The sequence below is a fragment of the Uloborus diversus genome, chromosome 1 (assembly GCF_026930045.1).
Source record: "Uloborus diversus isolate 005 chromosome 1, Udiv.v.3.1, whole genome shotgun sequence".
Lineage (NCBI taxonomy): Eukaryota > Metazoa > Arthropoda > Arachnida > Araneae > Uloboridae > Uloborus > Uloborus diversus.
Genome location: NC_072731.1, coordinates 158,854,093 through 158,871,842, shown reverse-complemented (window position 1 = coordinate 158,871,842; position 17,750 = coordinate 158,854,093). Strand labels below are relative to the sequence as shown.

Sequence of the window (17,750 nt, the reverse complement as noted above, 5' to 3'; positions counted from 1 at the left end):
AACCGAACAAACACAGCAGACATATAGTATCCCACTGTCAGTCATAACATTAATTCATCATCAGCAGTGTAGCCAAATTGATAAGTACTTGCAGGGATCAAAGCGACCAACTGACAAAATATAGGACATTTTTTGAAAAGAATATAGGACACGTTTTGAAAAAATATAGGAAGGACACCAAAAAAACAAACAAAAAATAATGATTAAACTTTGCATACACATCATAAAAAAAGTTACCATTGAGCATTACTGATGCAAATAAACATAAATTGTTATGCATACCTTATTGATTTTTTATTGTCACAATATGAACATTCAAATTTCTCTCACACAAAAAAATAAATAAATAAAAATGATGGTAATTTTATGGGAAAGAACTTTTTACTAATTTAAATTGAAAATGATTTAGCAAAGAATTGGATAAAACTGCTTGACTCCTTCTGAACAGCAGGCTGTGAGGATATTGGAAGAAAGGGTCTGAGACATCTTGTACAAAGAATTGGGAGCGCGACAGATAGGTGCCGCATTTACTGAATGCTGATTAAAATCAAATTTTTTCAGCAATGTTTGGATTGTTTCAATAGGGATCGGGGCAATTTCGTTCAACAATTTGTCACCTTAGGTGAGACATGGGTTCACTACTGCTCTCCAGAAGTAAAACAACAATCAAAAGATGGGTGGAAGCTGGTGAAGAGAGAAGTTGCTTCATCTGTTGAAAAGGATTTGGGCAACATGTTTTGGGGTGCAAAAGGGATCCTGTTGATCGATTGCCTGGAGAAGGGCAAAGCAATTACAGGCAGATATTACTACTTAACAAGGGCACCCATATGCAAAATTGTAAGCGGGGGAGGGCTCAGATATTTTCCCCATGCCAACTGATTTCAGTGCAGATTAGAGTTATTAAAATTTGACATTTTAAATAACTTATTCATTAACGACTGAAGAAGAAATGTTTCTACATTTTTGCAAAGAAAAAAGTACTAAATGTAAGAAAGTTCTAAACTCTAAAGGGCGGAGCCCCCACTTGTCCCCCTACATGGGCGCCCTTGTACTCTAATCTTTTTGACCAGCTGGATGCCAAAATTCTGGAGAAGAGGCCTGACTTGAAGAAGACAAAATCAATCTTTTACCAGGATAACGCACCAGAACACAAAGGTGCGTTGATGATAGATAAACAGCGAAATTTGAGGTACAGTTTGCTCAACTTCCTGTTAGACTGACACTCTCAGAATTCCATCTGCTAACAAACTTGAAGAAATTTACTTCTGGAAAGGGCTTGAGAGAGAAGATGAATATTTTCACAGCCTTCCAAACTCTTACGTTCGGGAAGGAGTACTAATGTTGGAGAAATGCTGGACTAAGTTTGTTAAACTCAAGGGATATTATGTAGAAAAATAAAATCATTTTAAACTGAAAATAGTAATCTTTCATTGTCAGGCCGAGAACTTTTCACCTTGCCCTCATAAAAGTGTTTGACATTGAGGAGAAACACATCGTATTACATCTTATTACTTTCAATTGCATGCTATGCTTTTCGAGCATTGTTCCCCCACATTGATGGCTTTTAAAGGTACACAATCTTTTATTGGATCTACCTCAAGCAATTTTTCACCAGTTCCCCTTCTTCTTTGATGAAGTGCTGCATCACTTTCAATAAATGTCATACAACTTGTTATGCAAAAGGTGTATTAGTGTGTTATTTTGCTGAAGAATTTTTTGTACATCCTCTAATGACCAAATGCTAATCAGAAAAGGCGAGATGGATTCCAGTAAAGAACTTGGTAAAACTTTATTGATGCTTGCGTAGTGTGTACCTATCAAGCCTTAACAATGAATTTTTTTGCTTAGGAAGAAAGCCAGCTCGTATTCCTTCAAAACTGGTAACAGTTGTAACATCCATTCACATACTGGAACTACAAAAAGCTAACGGTTGCTCACAAACCCACTTTGGAATGTTCTCAACCAAAGCGTTGTTTTTGCGTATCCTCTTTCCTCGAGGGAAACTTGGCAAACCAAGGATGCAGAGAAATAAAGAAATAAATCCTATGTTGGTACCAAAATCAGGGTTTGTATGCTCCAGGAAAAATTGGAATTGTCAGAAAAAATGACACAGGTCAAAAAGTCAGGGAATTTTCCAAATTTGCCCCCCCCCCCCAAAAAAAAAAATCCAATTTTTTCCCAGGGAATTTCGTTCTATGAGATCTAATCTTCATTTTTATTGATGTTTCCTTAAAAATATATAAAAAATTGAGGCAACTTCCCCAGCCCCCATTTTTGACCCTAAATAGTTCACAAGAAAAATTCTTTGGGTGATCAGGATCTATGCACACATTCAACAGGGAAGATAACAATTTACTGCTTCGGAGCCATTTTTGGTCATTCACAAGATGGAAGTAGACACAATCTTTAAATGCCTAAGTTTCCAAAATCAAAGCAGAATTGAATGTTTTCTTTAATTTCAAACTAATGAAAATCATGCAAAATGTGCTGCAATTTTTTTTAGTTTTATTATTATTTTAAAAAAATTTCTTAAGAAATAAATTTTGTTCTTAAAACTTAATCTTACCCTAGTTGCCTTGGACGCAACTGCTAAAAACTTGTAAACTGAATACTAGTTTCATGAAGATTTATTTAAAAAAATATTTTCATGCTACAAATTAAAAAAAATATTTCTTATTTTTTGGGCGTGGCCACTATATTTGGTCATTCCCAAGATGGAAGTACACAAGACTTTTTAAGTGCCTAAGTTCTCGAAAACGGCATTGGATGTTTATTGCAATGCAAACTATTGAAAACAACACAAAATGGGCCTTTTTTCCCCCAGATAATTCATAATTATTTTCTGGAAAAATGCAAAATTTTATCTTCAGAACATTTTTTTATTCTAATTAATTTTGATGCTTATGTGCTAAAAACTAACTATTTTGTCATAATTGTAGTTTTTTAAGGATAATTTATTTTTTATAACTACTTTTATGCTACAAATTCAAAAATCTACTTATCTTAAATTTTCACTTAGTTGCCATATTGGTCCTTTGCACGATGGAAGTAGACGTAAACTTCCAAAAACAGAATGGGGTTGTTTCCTTCAGCCAAAAGTAATACTTTTAGTCGGTGAAATTGATAGAATAAGTGAAAAAAAAATAACATGGACCCAGAAAATACTTTTATTTTCCCAACAGTTATTTTTTAATTAATTTTTTTAAATGTCCGATTTTTCAAACAATGCGTGGTCTTGATGACGTCACAAATGATGCTCTTTGGCGTAACTTTCCACCGCATTTCCACGTTATGATAATTAAGAATTGAATTAAAATTGCGCTCTACGCTTGCTATCAACCATATTTTTGCCAATACACGTGAGTAAAGATGCAAATTAAATATTTTGCTCTATGAATGGCAACACGAAATGGCATTTCATCATTTGTGATGTCCTCGGCAGAAGCTTAAACAATGAAAGCACACCGATTGAGGTAATTTTTTTAAAATATTAAACTTAAACAAAATATTTACAAAATGGTCAGATTCCTATGTTTTTAAGCATGCTCTTTCAGAAAAAAGTACTTTTAAAATTTTCGAAACGACCCCATTAGATGTTTTTCTTAATATAAACTATTGAAAGTAACATAAAATGTGCAACAAATTATGAATTTTTAAAAATTAATTTTCTAACGAAGAAACATTTTAATTTTAATGTAAGCATCCTTTAATATGTGAAAGAAAAAAAAAAGAAGATTACTAGCATTGGCATATGTTGATTTTTGTTATTTTGTATTATATGGTATGCCGATCAATGCAACAAGTTAATCATATTTATACTGAAAAATAGCTTTGTATTTTGCTTAATATTTTTTGCATTATATACGAATAAGAAAATAAAAAGAATTGTAAACAAAAAGCGGATGCTAAAAAATTGCTGCACAACTACAGCAAAACGCTAATATTACGCATGGCATGTGACATCCAAGAACTGCTAAAATAAGTTGAAAGACTTTGTTTTCAACAAATAGTAAACCCGTTAAAACAATTTTGAACAATGTTTTTGAAAAAATTTAAAATTTTGAGAGAGAAAAAAAAAAGAAAAAAAAGTAAACTTTTTTTTTTCAATATTTTCAAATCTAAGATTTTTTTTTTTTTTAAATTTAAGGGGAAAAGCTTCAGTTCTTCTGCATTGCTACTTTAGGCAATTTTAAATGTTTTTAAAATATTGCTTTTTAAGCTTAATTTTGAATGAAGCGAGTAACCTTGAATTCTCTAAAAAACAAAAGTCAGGGAACTGTTTTTAACCACAAGTGTATGAACCCAGCAAAATATAGGATTTTTATTGAAAATATAGGATTTATAAGAAACATAGGACAGTTTTTGCCCTTTTTTGAAAAATGTAGGATTTATAGGAAATATAGGATGACTTTGATCCCTGTACTTGGAAAAATTTCAGAAAAAAAGAAAGGAACGGGTGGTATTTTCAAGATTATTCCGTAGTTGACAACTCAAATTTTCAGTAATGATAACAAAATCAACCATATTTCAGCAAAAATAAAAGTTGCAGAGTAGGTTTTTATTTCTTTCAAAATTCATAAATTTATGTAAAAGATCAATAGTTGAAAATTTTATTCAATGCAATTTAGAAACCCATTTACGTGCCAGTGCACAGTAATTTCTTTTTTCTTTATAAATGCATATAATTTTTTAGAGTACATATACATTTTTGATTTAATTTTACTCATATTTGAAATTAAAAACTCTGTTAATTAACATTTAACACAAGAAACATTTTTGAAGAAGTATTTTTGTAAAAATGATCATGAATTGTTTCATTTGAGCATAAAATCTTAGCTTTATACTAAGTCGATAAATACTAATCATTGATGCATCAGAAATGTACCACATTTTTCAATTTTGAGTCATCAGAATTAAATAACCCTGTCTAAGTAAAGAGGTTCATTTAAGAAGATCATTTAACAGTTTAGTAAAGAGCTTAAGAGTAGAGAAGAAATCAAAATTTGCTACAACTTCTTTAAATGAACAGTATAACATCATGGAGCAAAAAATGCTGACTGAAAAAATGGTAGCAAAATAAAAATAATTTGTTGAAAGTCAGAAATTTTCAGATAACTTAACAAAAAATTAAAGTCAGGAAACAAAAAAAAAACGAACAGAAGGGACAATTCCATGCAAAGTAAAAAAGGGAAAAAAACCACAAATTGTCAAGAAAATGCTGCGAGTAATTTTTTCAAAGCTACAACTAAGATTAAGCCCCTTTACTTTATGAGGTTCAGTCACAACTTTCTTGCTGTGTGTTTAAGCACTTATAGCACTGATCAAAGGACTCAATTGTAGCCTTGAAATAGCCATTTTCAGCCCTTTCTTGAAATTTGCTTTACTTACATTGTTTTTTTAATTTTAATCATGTCCTGTCAGGCAAACGAGCTGGTCATTCAACATACCACACATTAAAAATGTAATGATAAAGAATGCTTTATGTAAAAAAAAAACATATGGGTTGACAACAGCAACCAATAAGCATTAAAACTAATACCATCATAGTTTGGAAGATCACCTCTTGAAAACTAGATTTTCAATACCTAAGATAATTTCAGATATTTGCTCTTAGGGATTAAATTAACTGCTCAAATGAATTCTTTGACACTAACATTTCTCTCAAACACTTAAAAATACTACCTTTTATAACGTAACCAGAATCCATGATTGTCTTTTTTTGCTCAGTCCAAATGTACTGCAACCGAAGAAACACTCCCGCATAAAAATCATTAGTAACTTGAAAAACATCCATTTTTCCATTGCATTCTCTATATTTCAAAATACATCACTACATTACAAAGCAGAATTATAAGAAATTTTTCAAATAAAAATTATTATACTAATGAAAGAAATAATATGACCTGTTCAGAACTTCTTCACGCATGACTTCTAATACAATTCTTGTCATATTTATACCCATTGTGCAAAAAGGAAAATTCTAAAAGCATACATATAATTGTTTTAATTTTTCAAAATGACATCTTAAAAACCTAAAAAAAAACATTTAGATATAAGATGGTTTAGAAATAGAGAAAGTGCTTCTTGATTCAAGAGTAGCTTTTTTAAGGAGAAAGGGGGTTTACTTTTTAAATAAAAAACCTATAATCTTTATGATACGTGAACAGTCCACCCAGGGCCAAATTGTCGAATAGGCAGAGCATCTGCCTCGGGTAACAAAATTTTACTTTTTTTTTGCTATTCTAGAAAATAAAATATCAGATTTTCTTTTTCTAAATTTTCAATAACGACATTATTTTCTTATAATAGATTATAAGAAAATGCTCCATTTATAATTTTCTTATAAATGGAGAAACCAGGGCTGAGGAGACGGAAGAAAAATGGCCCGCCTCCGACCCCTGGATTTTGAAAAGTCCGACTCCAACTCTGACTCCAACTTTTTTATTTATTTATTTATTTTTCAAATCTACCTTCATGGGAAAAGGGAGAAACCCCTAAACAGAGATTGAAATGTTAAGTCCTTTTTATAAAATTTTCTTGTTGTGTTTTATTGTAAACCTAAGACACATACAGTGTTAGAAATTCAATTTGAAAATCAAATAATCCCATAGTTGCAATTTCTAAAGTAAGATTACTTTAAAATCCCATTTTTAAAAAAAATTCAAAAGGATTAATTTGCTCCCTTTTACTGTTTAACAAATAGATGCTGATCAAATCCTGTGCTTTCAGTTTTTGAAAGCTGTAACTTGAGAGAAAAAGCAAACTTTTTACTAAGTCAAAAAAAAAAAAAAATTCTTGAGAAGGGGGTTACATCTCAACTTAATTTCAGAGTTTATAAAAATTGAAATACTTTAATTCTGAAAAAAATCCCCAATAATAAACCTTAAATTTCATCTTAAAACTTTCAACGAAAATATTGCACTATATTGTGATGAGAGGTTGGGTACATGTAAGTACAAAATGCAGAGGCATACAGCTTTGCACGAATAGCTTTTACTATACCTATATTTTTGGCTCAATTTTTAATTTTAATTTTATTGACAGCTCTAGAATTAACCTTAATATAAAAATTTTAGGATTAACTACAATTATTGAGTCTAGTAACCAATAAACTATGTAATGATTTTATTTTGTACTTTTTAATGAGAACCATACTGTCTTAGATAACGTCTTTTGATTTAAAAAACATTTATATTTTCTCGGATCTTTTGAATTTGCGCTTTTGTGCCAACACTTATTTCACCAAGCTCCCCCAGAAGTTTCCCGACTTGCTCAAGCAATACATACATTCCTTTTACTATTTTATAACTGTGATCGAGGGAAAAAATACATTATTATTTTTATTTGAAAGTGATTACTTAGAAAATGTTCGGTAACAAAACTGTTTACTGACAGTTCCTATCAGTTAAATAAAGTTAAAAATTAAGCAAACGAGGAGATAACGTAGGTAGCTCTTACAGAAAGTTAGATAAACAATCAAGTCATCTGGTTGCCACAATGACAGTGACTTTCTTATTAATAGGCCTTTATACATGTAATCAAACTAATTGGTAGTTAGTTTTTTAAAAAATGCAAGGAGTGTCAGTGAAAATTAAAGAAAAAAAGAAACCCAGAGTCGGAGTCGGCACATTTTTGGACAACTCCTCCTTTACTCCAAAATCAGTCCGATTCCGACGCTTCAACTCTGACTCCACAGCCCTGGGAGAAACAACTCAAAGAATTTGGTTAATTTATTCTGAAAGTAAAGGCTTTGTGAAGCATGTTTAGTATTCGGAAAAATCATTTCCCTGCTTTATATGGTTATAGATAGGAATTTGAACTATTTATGTATAGAAATATGTTAAGCAGACTATAGGTTTTCAACACTTCTTTTTTCAGAAATTAAACCCTACAAATAAAGTCTAATTCATGTTTTTCAGCAAACCATTTTACAATAATTCTTCTTTCTTGTCACAAAAGATCTGTTTCAGGACTTCAGAGAATGAAAGAAAACAAATTTTAGATAATCGTAGGGTTATGAGAAAATAATAGTAACAGACTATTAATAAACGTTCAGCCTGTCATCCCTTCAGTGGATCAACAAAATAAGTACCAAGTATGCTTGGGAACTAAACCTTGGATTTCCGCGTTTGGTTGACCACCTTACTGGAACATCTGCCTCACACCTCAGAGCCGTCAGGCTCTTAAACTGAGATAAGCAGACTAGGCCCTGGCCCCCATGGGCTGTTGTGCCAGAGTTTAATTTGTAAAATTAATTTATGTTTTTATGCATTGTATGCATTATTTAAAAGGTCTTAGGCAAAGCTTTTAATAACCTTACACCAGACCTGATCATTTTTCATAAGCTTAACTTATTAAAATTTGGGACCACGATTTAAAGAGGCTTTAATTGAGAATTGAAAATCACGATACGTTTGGCTTTTTATTTTAAAGGGAGGGAAGGAGAGGCAGATTTCAAGACTGCTTAGGAGCAGGATGTAGCTAAATTTGGCTGAGTCCACCTTTTTTTAGTATCCTTACTAATATTATATATATGAAAATGACTTTATTTATTCATTTTTTTATTATATTTTTTTGTATATTTGTTAATTTGTTTGTAATTCTTTCATGTTTTAACTCACTCAACCGATCATCATGAAATTTGGTATACAACTTGTCATGAGTGTCGGAGTGAACATAGGGTACCTTTTGTTTAGAATAAAAGCATTCCATGATTTTTACTCCAATTAAAAAAAAAATAATTTGCAATTATCTTCACTGAAAAATCATCATATTTGTTCGATTTTTGCAGCATGTTTAAAGCCCTTAAATAGCTGCACAATGTGAGCTTTACCTGAAGTATGAAGTATGAGGGAGAAGGGATTATTAGAACATCCCCAAAGTCTTCATTTTAAGATAATTCCATGTTCTAAAACGAGGCTTAGTTTCATTTTGATAAATCGTCTGCGGATTCTGGTCATGGAATTGAAATCAAATAAAGTTGAATTTCTGATTTGTAGCAGACGATATTTTCGCGAAGAAAAGTAATAAGTTTAGTTTTCATGTCTAAACGCCTGCACTTTCTGCCAATTGCCTGCTTTTGTGAAACATAGTATATAGGCTAAATTATGATAAGTTAAAATACATACATTAGTTTTAGAATTACTTTTGGTCTAAGTTTTGAAATGTTTTTATGATATTTTCAAAATTTAATTCATTAATACATGCTGCTGTCAAAGTGGAAAGACTATACCTGGTGCTGGTTGTTATATAAAGATGACTGAAGTTTTGGGATTTTAAAGAAATTGAAAGAGGTTTAAATTTAAAATTTGAGTCATAAAATTGCTCTTTTCTAAAAATTGATGGGAAATATTTAGAAAAGCTAGATTGCTGTGCATGCGGCACTGGACACCATTTATTTTTGAGGTAGGCCGTGCAATGCGAGGCAATGCAGCTAGTTATGTATAAAGGAGGGAGTGAATCTTACATACTTCCAAATGCAGTGTGCCCAAAGTACACAGAGAAGTTTTTTTTTTTTTAAACATGATTTTGTTCAATTATTAAGCAACATTTTCAACTAATGTTCCAGTTTAGGGCCGAAAAAAATCACTGCACGCTTTGAGCATTTACAAGGGTAAAAAAATCTTATTATTAAAAAATGTAAAATGAACTTTGAAATTTCAAAGTTAACTAGAATCGCTGTAACTAATGGATTACAATTAAAAAAAGGATAAAGCTAAGCAGGGGTATTTTGGGTATTTTTGCTTTTTTGAATGTAAAGTTTTTCAACTTTTGATTTTTCATACATGTTTTTTACTTTTTATGCAGATAGTCTCCCCCCCCCCTTTTTTTTTGCTTGTTAAATAGATAAGTATTACATTTATCTGAACTAATTATGAAGAAAACAACAAAAGAACGTGTAAAAAATAAGCACAAGAGCAAAATGTATAAAATTGAGCATTATGCAAGAATTCCCTTTTCATGTTATTTCATACTTTTGAAAATTTATTCACAATAAAATTTTACGCTGTAAAACTTAAAACACATCTAATAGTAAATAAAAACATACTTGATTCTCTGTTTTAGACAGTTGCATTATCTCCCTGGTGAGTTCTAAAGTAGAGGGGTTTAAGGCAAGATAAAGTAAATGTATAAGCCCTAGAAATCCAACACCTCTTAAATCAGTTCCAGGATCAATGCCTGTAAAGTATATGAGTTTTAGACACTCAAATTAAATTCACATAATAAGTTAAAATAAACATAAAAATAACTTATGCCTCTACATTTGCTCTAAACTTAACCTGGCAATGACACAGATCCTAGTCACAGCGTTATGACCCTCCAATTTGTCCCAACAATAGCTTCACACTTAATGCCTACCATCTGCAAACACTGATAAAAATATAAACCAAAATACTTAACCAAATCATAATTTTTAAACACATCAGTCCTCATAGGATATAGCAGCTATTGGTATTAATCTAAAACCATTTTTCTACAAAGCACTGTTTTGGTAACATAAATTGATTGGTACTATGGAAACTGTGTCCTTTCATTTTATTTCAAATATTAAGTTTACTTTCTTTTTTTTTTCAGTGAGAAACACTTTACTCATTGACTTAGAAGATTTCTTATAGTAATTATTTTGCATTTTCAGTTAATAGAAGTTTATACATCTGTGCAAAGCATAGAAGTCGTATCAGCACATTTTAACAAAATCAAGTTATTGCGATCTTTAGCAAAATTGAGCAGATTTCTGTGTTTTTACACTAGATTTAAAGTGCTATAGCTTATTTGAATATTCAGATAAAATGTATAGGGAATGTGTATTTCACATTTAGCTTACTGTATGAAAAGCATTTATTCCAAATGTTAACATTATGATTCTTAAAGATTTTAAAAATACTTATAAGAATATTTTTGTCTGGCAAGTAAATCATGATTGACTAAACAGCCCAATAGGCCAATTTTGTACAATGACTTTTTGTTGACCTTAGATCTCTAGTTCTTCTCATTAATTATTGAAAGATCCAACACTAAAACGAATCATCTAAGCTGTGGTCTGCCACAGTATCTTTCTCCATGGGTTTTAAATTTTGATTTTTGATAACACTGTCATTCTGCATTTGAATCAAACAGGACAGCCAGTTTATTTTACTATTTTGATGCATACTGTGGAGACAAGGTCACATATTTTATTCAATTAAAAAATATATTTCCTTCTCCAAATTTTATTTCAATTTACACCGCCAAGAATTCTTCATAATAATTTTCTTTCTAAAGTTGCAATTTGATTTTCTTCAGTGTAGGTGTTGAACGAGAATCAAAATCTAATTAGCGCTTCAAACTTGTAAAAATTCAAGCACTTTCAATTAACATATTTAATTTTTAAGTACTTTTCAGGGCCCTTGTTTGAAAAAATAAAACTCATAGACCTTGGGAAGTCTAATTGTAAATAAGTCAGATAAAGCAGTACTGATTTTGGATAGCAAAATCTGTACTTTTTAATTTGAAAAACAAGCTTTTGTAAGAAAAAAAAAATTAGTTGAGTTATTGTCTCAAAAGAAGAAGACCAGAGTTTGGGCAAGCCGAAATAAGAGAAAGAAACTAAAATAACAAATGTAATATTGAAGGCTAAAATTTTTCATTCACTTATTTCTACCTTGAAATTTTGTTAAAACCTTAACATTACATTGTTTAGTTAAAGGAATAAAATACCTTGAAATCCGATTTCCTCCCAATGTGGTCCATATCGTGGACAGTCTTTATCTGTATATGTAAGTGCTTTGTAAAGCGTTTGCAACACTCTCATATGCACCTCCTCACTTGTGTTAAAAGGGCCTGAAAGAATATTTTTCATCAATAAGCTTAATTCATATATTCATTCATAAGCTTTAAAAAAAAAAAGGTTTTTGTTTATTAATGTATAAATGTCACAGTTATGCTAAATGATGGGTTGGAATTTTGAAGAATAGCAAAGAAGTATTGAGCAGTTAATATTTTTTAAACTTGAAACTAGGGAAAATTAATCTTCTACAAGGTTTTCATGCAATTTAAGAGGTTCTACGACTCAATATCAATCCTACTTATTTTTATATCTTTTATTTTCTCATTTTATGCCTCATATTTTTTACAAAACATCCAAAACAAATTTTTATCATGGTTGAAGAAGTACAGCAAAATGAATAGACTACCTTTCTAATTTTATCCTTAATAAAATTATAATACTTTTTAATGTTTGAAAATCAATGTTTTCAAACAAATATACAAACCTTTTTAAACTCATTACATATTATACAAGCAAAAATCAAACTCACACATTGCTATGGCAAAAAAATACATTTCTATCAGGAATTAAGTTTTCATGAAGCTTAGGAGGTCCTATTATCCAATGCCTAAGAGCACCAAAACCTTTCCTCTGTTTAACTGGTTTGATACTATTCTGGAAAAAAAATGCAAGGAAAAGTAAAAGAAAGCAAAGATGAATATAATTTTTTAGAATGGTTTGCTATTTGTTAATATAATGGATGGTATAGTTTAAATGGTTTAAAAAAAAAACTTTTCACTATTCCTCAGTACTACTTCATAATGTACATATGTCTAGCCACTGTTATTATTTCCTATTTAAAAAAAAATATACAAAAAGAAAACAAAGATTTAATTTTCTTGACATATCTTTAGGAGCAGTCTATAACCATTTGAAGGGGGGAATGCAAAAGCTTTGATGAAAAGCATATAATCATGCAAAAAAGGGAGGGAAATGCTTATGAAAGTGTTAAAAGTTTTGAAACAATTGTTATGCCTAGGCAATTGATGACAAAAGTATGACAAAAAAAATATCACATGGCAGGTGGCCCATTTGATAGAAACTTATGCAATATAAGACAACTTCTAAAGAAGTTATTACTGTGCATACTTTTTCATTGACTAAGTCTTGGAACAATACATTTCCTCAAGAACAAGAAAACAAATGCAACTGCATACAGATTTTGAAGTAGGTTAAAAATTTAAAGCCTTTTTATAACAATTTTTACTTCAACAATCCTCATATATATAATAGCGAATGATAGAGTAACACTCCTGACGCCATCAACATTGAAACACGCACCACAGCATGATAATTTGATAATATTTTTTGGTAATGTTTAACATGTAGAAAAACGCTTTATTTTCACAAGACTGAACTGGATCCAGTCACTTAACTGTTCTACTGGTAAGACTGTCATTTTAGGAAAGTGAAGAAACGACAAAGTGGTCAACAATTAACGCTATCTACTGGAGTTTAGGGTTAATCCACTGGAGTTATGGTTAAAATTTCGACTATCAAAATATCACCAAACAGGCAACTGTTTTGTTAAAATGCAGAAGCAATTTTCACTCGTCATACCATGATGGGCGACTCTCTAGTAGAAAATAAACATAAAACTTGCTTTCATTATCTTTTTTATCTACATTAGCTTAAAGTTGAGCTACAATATCTTCGGAAGTAAGTATCTCCAAAAGGATAACATTGGCATTAACAAGTACATAATTTTTAAATGCTCCTCTACCCCACAAGTTTTTTTTTTTTTTTTTTTTTTTTTTTTTTACAGAGACCTCATATCAATTGTTCTCAGGATTTGTGATTCATCACTAACTTATGGTTGACTACGGATGTTTTAAGGATTTTTCTATAAAAGGATAAGTGGAGCTGGAAGTTGATAGAAATATAAATATTCTCAAATATTTTGCTCATTTTAAGTGGGATTTGCTCATTAAAATGAGTTATGCTCTCTTGAATTAAACATTGTTCCAGTCAAATATTTAATTTCCTCTTTCAATTTTGGGTTGTTATAAGCAAGTTCAACTACAATTTTATGCTGAATTAAAAGTAAACTAATATGCTAAGAAAAACAACATCTAAGGTATGAAAAATTTGAAAAACTAGAGACAAAAATAAACTAGAGAAAAATTCAAGTACACAAGATAATTACCACATACTTATTCAAAACATATTCAAAAAAAAAAGAGAGAGAGAACACAAATTGCAAACAAAAACAAACTAGAGTAAAATTAAACTTCAAAAGATACTTACCATATATTTATTCATGTCTTTTGATTTAAAGTAATGCAAGACTTCTTCACAAGAAATAGGATCAGTCTTTAAGGGAGTGATTAATACACCTGTATTGATAAGGCATTGCTTTAAAAATCTTTTAAAATTAAATTAACCGAAATCAAGCATAAAATTACAACCATACGAAAGGAAGCATTATTTATAACACTACAACAATAATTTTGATTTGTTTAAAAATGTTTTTCATGTCAAATGGCACATTAACTTACTATCAGTGGTTGAAAAAATTATGTTTTTTTGTAGCGACTAAAAACTGCTCTTGAGATGTAGTCACTAGTTTGCTCAGCGCCATCACCAGAGGGGGGGGGGGTGCTACAGCCCCCACCCAGTTTTTCGAAAGTGGGACCGCCAATTTAATTTTAGCAATGCAACAAACGAAGAAAAATAAAAATTCTTTGTTGTTTTAAAAAATTAAAATAGTAATTATAAATTAACAATTAAAATAATAGTGACAAAAGGTATTTTTTCTGTAAAGTTTGAATAGAAAATGTAATCTTAAAATACAATTTAGAAACATCCATTATTCTCTTTTTTTTTACACGATTATCTAAGTAACTGCCGTGAAAATGAAGTTTCCAACATTTTTTAACTCAAAAAAAAAAAGTATTCAGTACACCATTCACTAGGCCGCAAAGTGGGTATGTCTGCCAAGTCGGAAACAATGAGCACGGTTCAAATTAAAGCATTGTGCGTAGAGTAAAAATAGCATAATGGGTGGGAAGACCGCTGACAAAACTAACATGGTGCACATCCAGGGCCGTTCCAGGGGGGGGGGAGAGCGGGGCAATCGCCCTGCGCACCACAAAATGAGGGGGTGCCTCTCGTTTCGACGGAACACGACAACATTCACGCAAAAAACAAATTTTCACTTTCAGTTTTAAAACGCACTTTTAGCTTTAAAAACGTGATTATAGGCCATGTTTATTGATGTTACGGTATGAGAGGGAGCTCAGAAATTATTTCTGATCGATTTTTTTTTTAATGATTGAAATCAATTCCTTCTCCCCTGGAAAGTTTTCGAAATTGAAGTTTCAAAAACCAAACTTTAGACAAACTTTGAAGATTTTATCACTGTAAAAACGATTCAGAAACGTTCCTGGAAAATAATAGACAGCTGATGCGCCCAATTTCTGCCAGTAACGTATCTCGCAAAAACCAGGAATGTTTTCGGATAAAATTCAGTAACCTTCCAAAAAAATCCAGAAATCTTCCCATTTAAAGCCAGTTGTGTCTTTGGAACTTCAGAGTAATCTTAGGTAGTGATAATATAACAGCTTGGCACCTTCCTGATTAATCAAGACAGTTGCAAAAGCAGTGTTGCAAAAATGGCCAAAGCTAAGCCAGAATTGCAAGTATTAAGTATCTTGCTTGATTGCAATTCTTGCAAAGCTACATATTCCATATTTATTTGCTCCCTTTAGGAGTTTAATCAGCTCGGAGGAGCCGTGATTGAATGGAAGCTGATACATTTTATAAATTCTCTTAGTTAATCTTTAAACTGGGAGCTAAAAATATTTTTTCAACAGAGAGAAGTCTGCATTTGGACAACTTGTAGCAATTCAGGAAACTTTCTGACAATGATACTTGATATTTCCAGGAAGTGATTAAAAACCATTGAAATCCCGAAACGTTACACGGAAACACTCAGGAGCATTTCGGAATTTTTTTACATTGATTGATAGGAGAATCTGGAGTATTTCCCAGGAAAATTGCTCAAAATTATGGTTAAAAAAATTTAAGGAATGTTTTACATTCAGGGGCTATTCAACTTAAATTTTTTGTAAGTGTAGTTAAAAAAACCAATTGCTTGTGATATTAAAGAAAGGCGGCATGGGGACCCTTGCACGAATATTTTCTGAAACTCAAGTTTTAAAATGCAATTTGTAAGGCCATATTTTGTAATATTAGGGCCAGTTATTTTTAGAAATTAGACCTCCAAAAACGCTATTCTGAGCAATTTTTGATGTTGTTGAGCCATCCTCACTCTCCAGCATTTCCCCCTTCACTCCTATTTCACCCCTCTTCACCAACAGCAAAAAGTCATTGCTTCTTTCTACTCAGGGTTTGCCTTTACGTACTATAGCAGTATACACAAATTCGCCGGAAAGGGAAGCAACTTCCATGAAAAATCTGGTTCCAGGCACCCAGAAAACCCATAAGATAAGAACAAGAAAAAAAATTGGAGAAAATGCTAAAGATCTATTTAGTAAATGCTTTTAATCTTCAATGACCAGGAGAATCAACAGAAAGGGATTAAAATGACTCTATCTCTTTATCAGCTATTCAAAGGCATCCCTGTTGCTGACCAGTCAATGGAATTTTAGTGATAAGACTAGAGCTTACAGTGACCTCCTGGGCACAGCTCAGGGAGCAAAATATTGCTCATTGTACTGTATTCTAAGAATAAGCTCTCCCTCAACTTTTATCTTAAGGAAATTCCTGAAAACAGAAATAAAGACTAAAAGTAAGAGTGGTTTCAATGCAATCTTCAGGATTAATACAAGACAACTGTACATTAAAAATATTGCTATTTTGCGTTCATGTAACCAGAATTACTTTTGAAAATCATTATTTTGCATCACAATAAAAGGAGGGGAGAAAAAAATGGCGAGCATTTTCCGGATCGCACTAAGCACAATTTTCTGAACTTCACATTTTTCTTGTTAAATTGCTTATAAATGCTTAAATTTTATACAAAGCACTTTAACCTTGTTCTTTTTATAGTAATTCATCTCTTTCTGATGGGTTATTTTTACTTAGACTTGCAAAAGTCAGATATTAATCAACTGTGCCATTAAAGTGGAGCGATTTTAAAAATAACACAAAAGCCAAAACAGATATTTTGAACAAGTCAAAATAAAGTCAAATATACTGATTTAAGATTGCAAATGAGCAATTTTCACACTCATATAGTCATAATAGTCTACAAAAAGTTAAAAAGGTTTAAGTGATAGAATGGCATAGTAGACAAAAATGAGCGAGTGTTATGGAAGAGGATGCAATCAGATTTCAAAATGCACAAACACTGACACTTTCTATGTCATTCTTGAGCCACCCACGAAACAAAGTTCCTTTCTTCTTTCTACCTTAGAAAGAACATGTGAGTCAGAAAAAACCCTGATGGGAAGAACACAATCGTGATCGGATCGCTTGAAAATGTTCGGCGGCCAGAAAATGAAAAAAAATACAAAAAGCGGAAAATCGCGGATGCGAAAAAGATTTTCAACCCTGACTATATAAAAATAAAAATATAATAAAATCAAAATGTTAATTTATTTAAAAATATCACAAAAAAGGATATAAATAATTATTCTAAATAATTTTGAATGTTTATCACATCAGGGACTGAAAAAAATTATAAACCTTCAGAAGCCAGTAAAAATTTTTAGACAGCAGACAAATTATTTCAGAGTATATTGGAGAAATTCACTCTAACATGACTTCTGAAAGATTCCTGTTCTAAAATTACTAGTATCCAAGGTGCTATTTTTTCGAGTCTTCTGGATTTGTTGGTCCCTGGTTATAAAATTGCAAAAAAAAGAAGTTAGTGGAAAAGAAAAAAATGTGATAAACTCTGAATAAAATATGATGCATAAGAAAGTACTTTTTCAACAAAAAAGAAAAATAAGAAGCAAAAAAAAAAAAAAAAAAAACA

At 31.2% G+C, this 17,750-nt stretch overlaps 1 protein-coding gene across 1 annotated transcript in view; it reads right to left on the bottom strand.

Annotated features, from left to right (window-relative positions):
• Positions 1-17,750, bottom strand: part of LOC129233199 (ELMO domain-containing protein 3-like) — a 30,422-nt gene that overhangs the window by 1,444 nt on the left and 11,228 nt on the right. Inside the window, 7 exon segments of the mRNA XM_054867263.1 lie at positions 5,683-5,810; positions 5,904-5,980; positions 10,049-10,179; positions 11,698-11,820; positions 12,297-12,315; positions 12,317-12,421; positions 14,054-14,142. Coding sequence (XP_054723238.1) covers positions 5,683-5,810; positions 5,904-5,980; positions 10,049-10,179; positions 11,698-11,820; positions 12,297-12,315; positions 12,317-12,421; positions 14,054-14,142 — 672 coding nt within the window.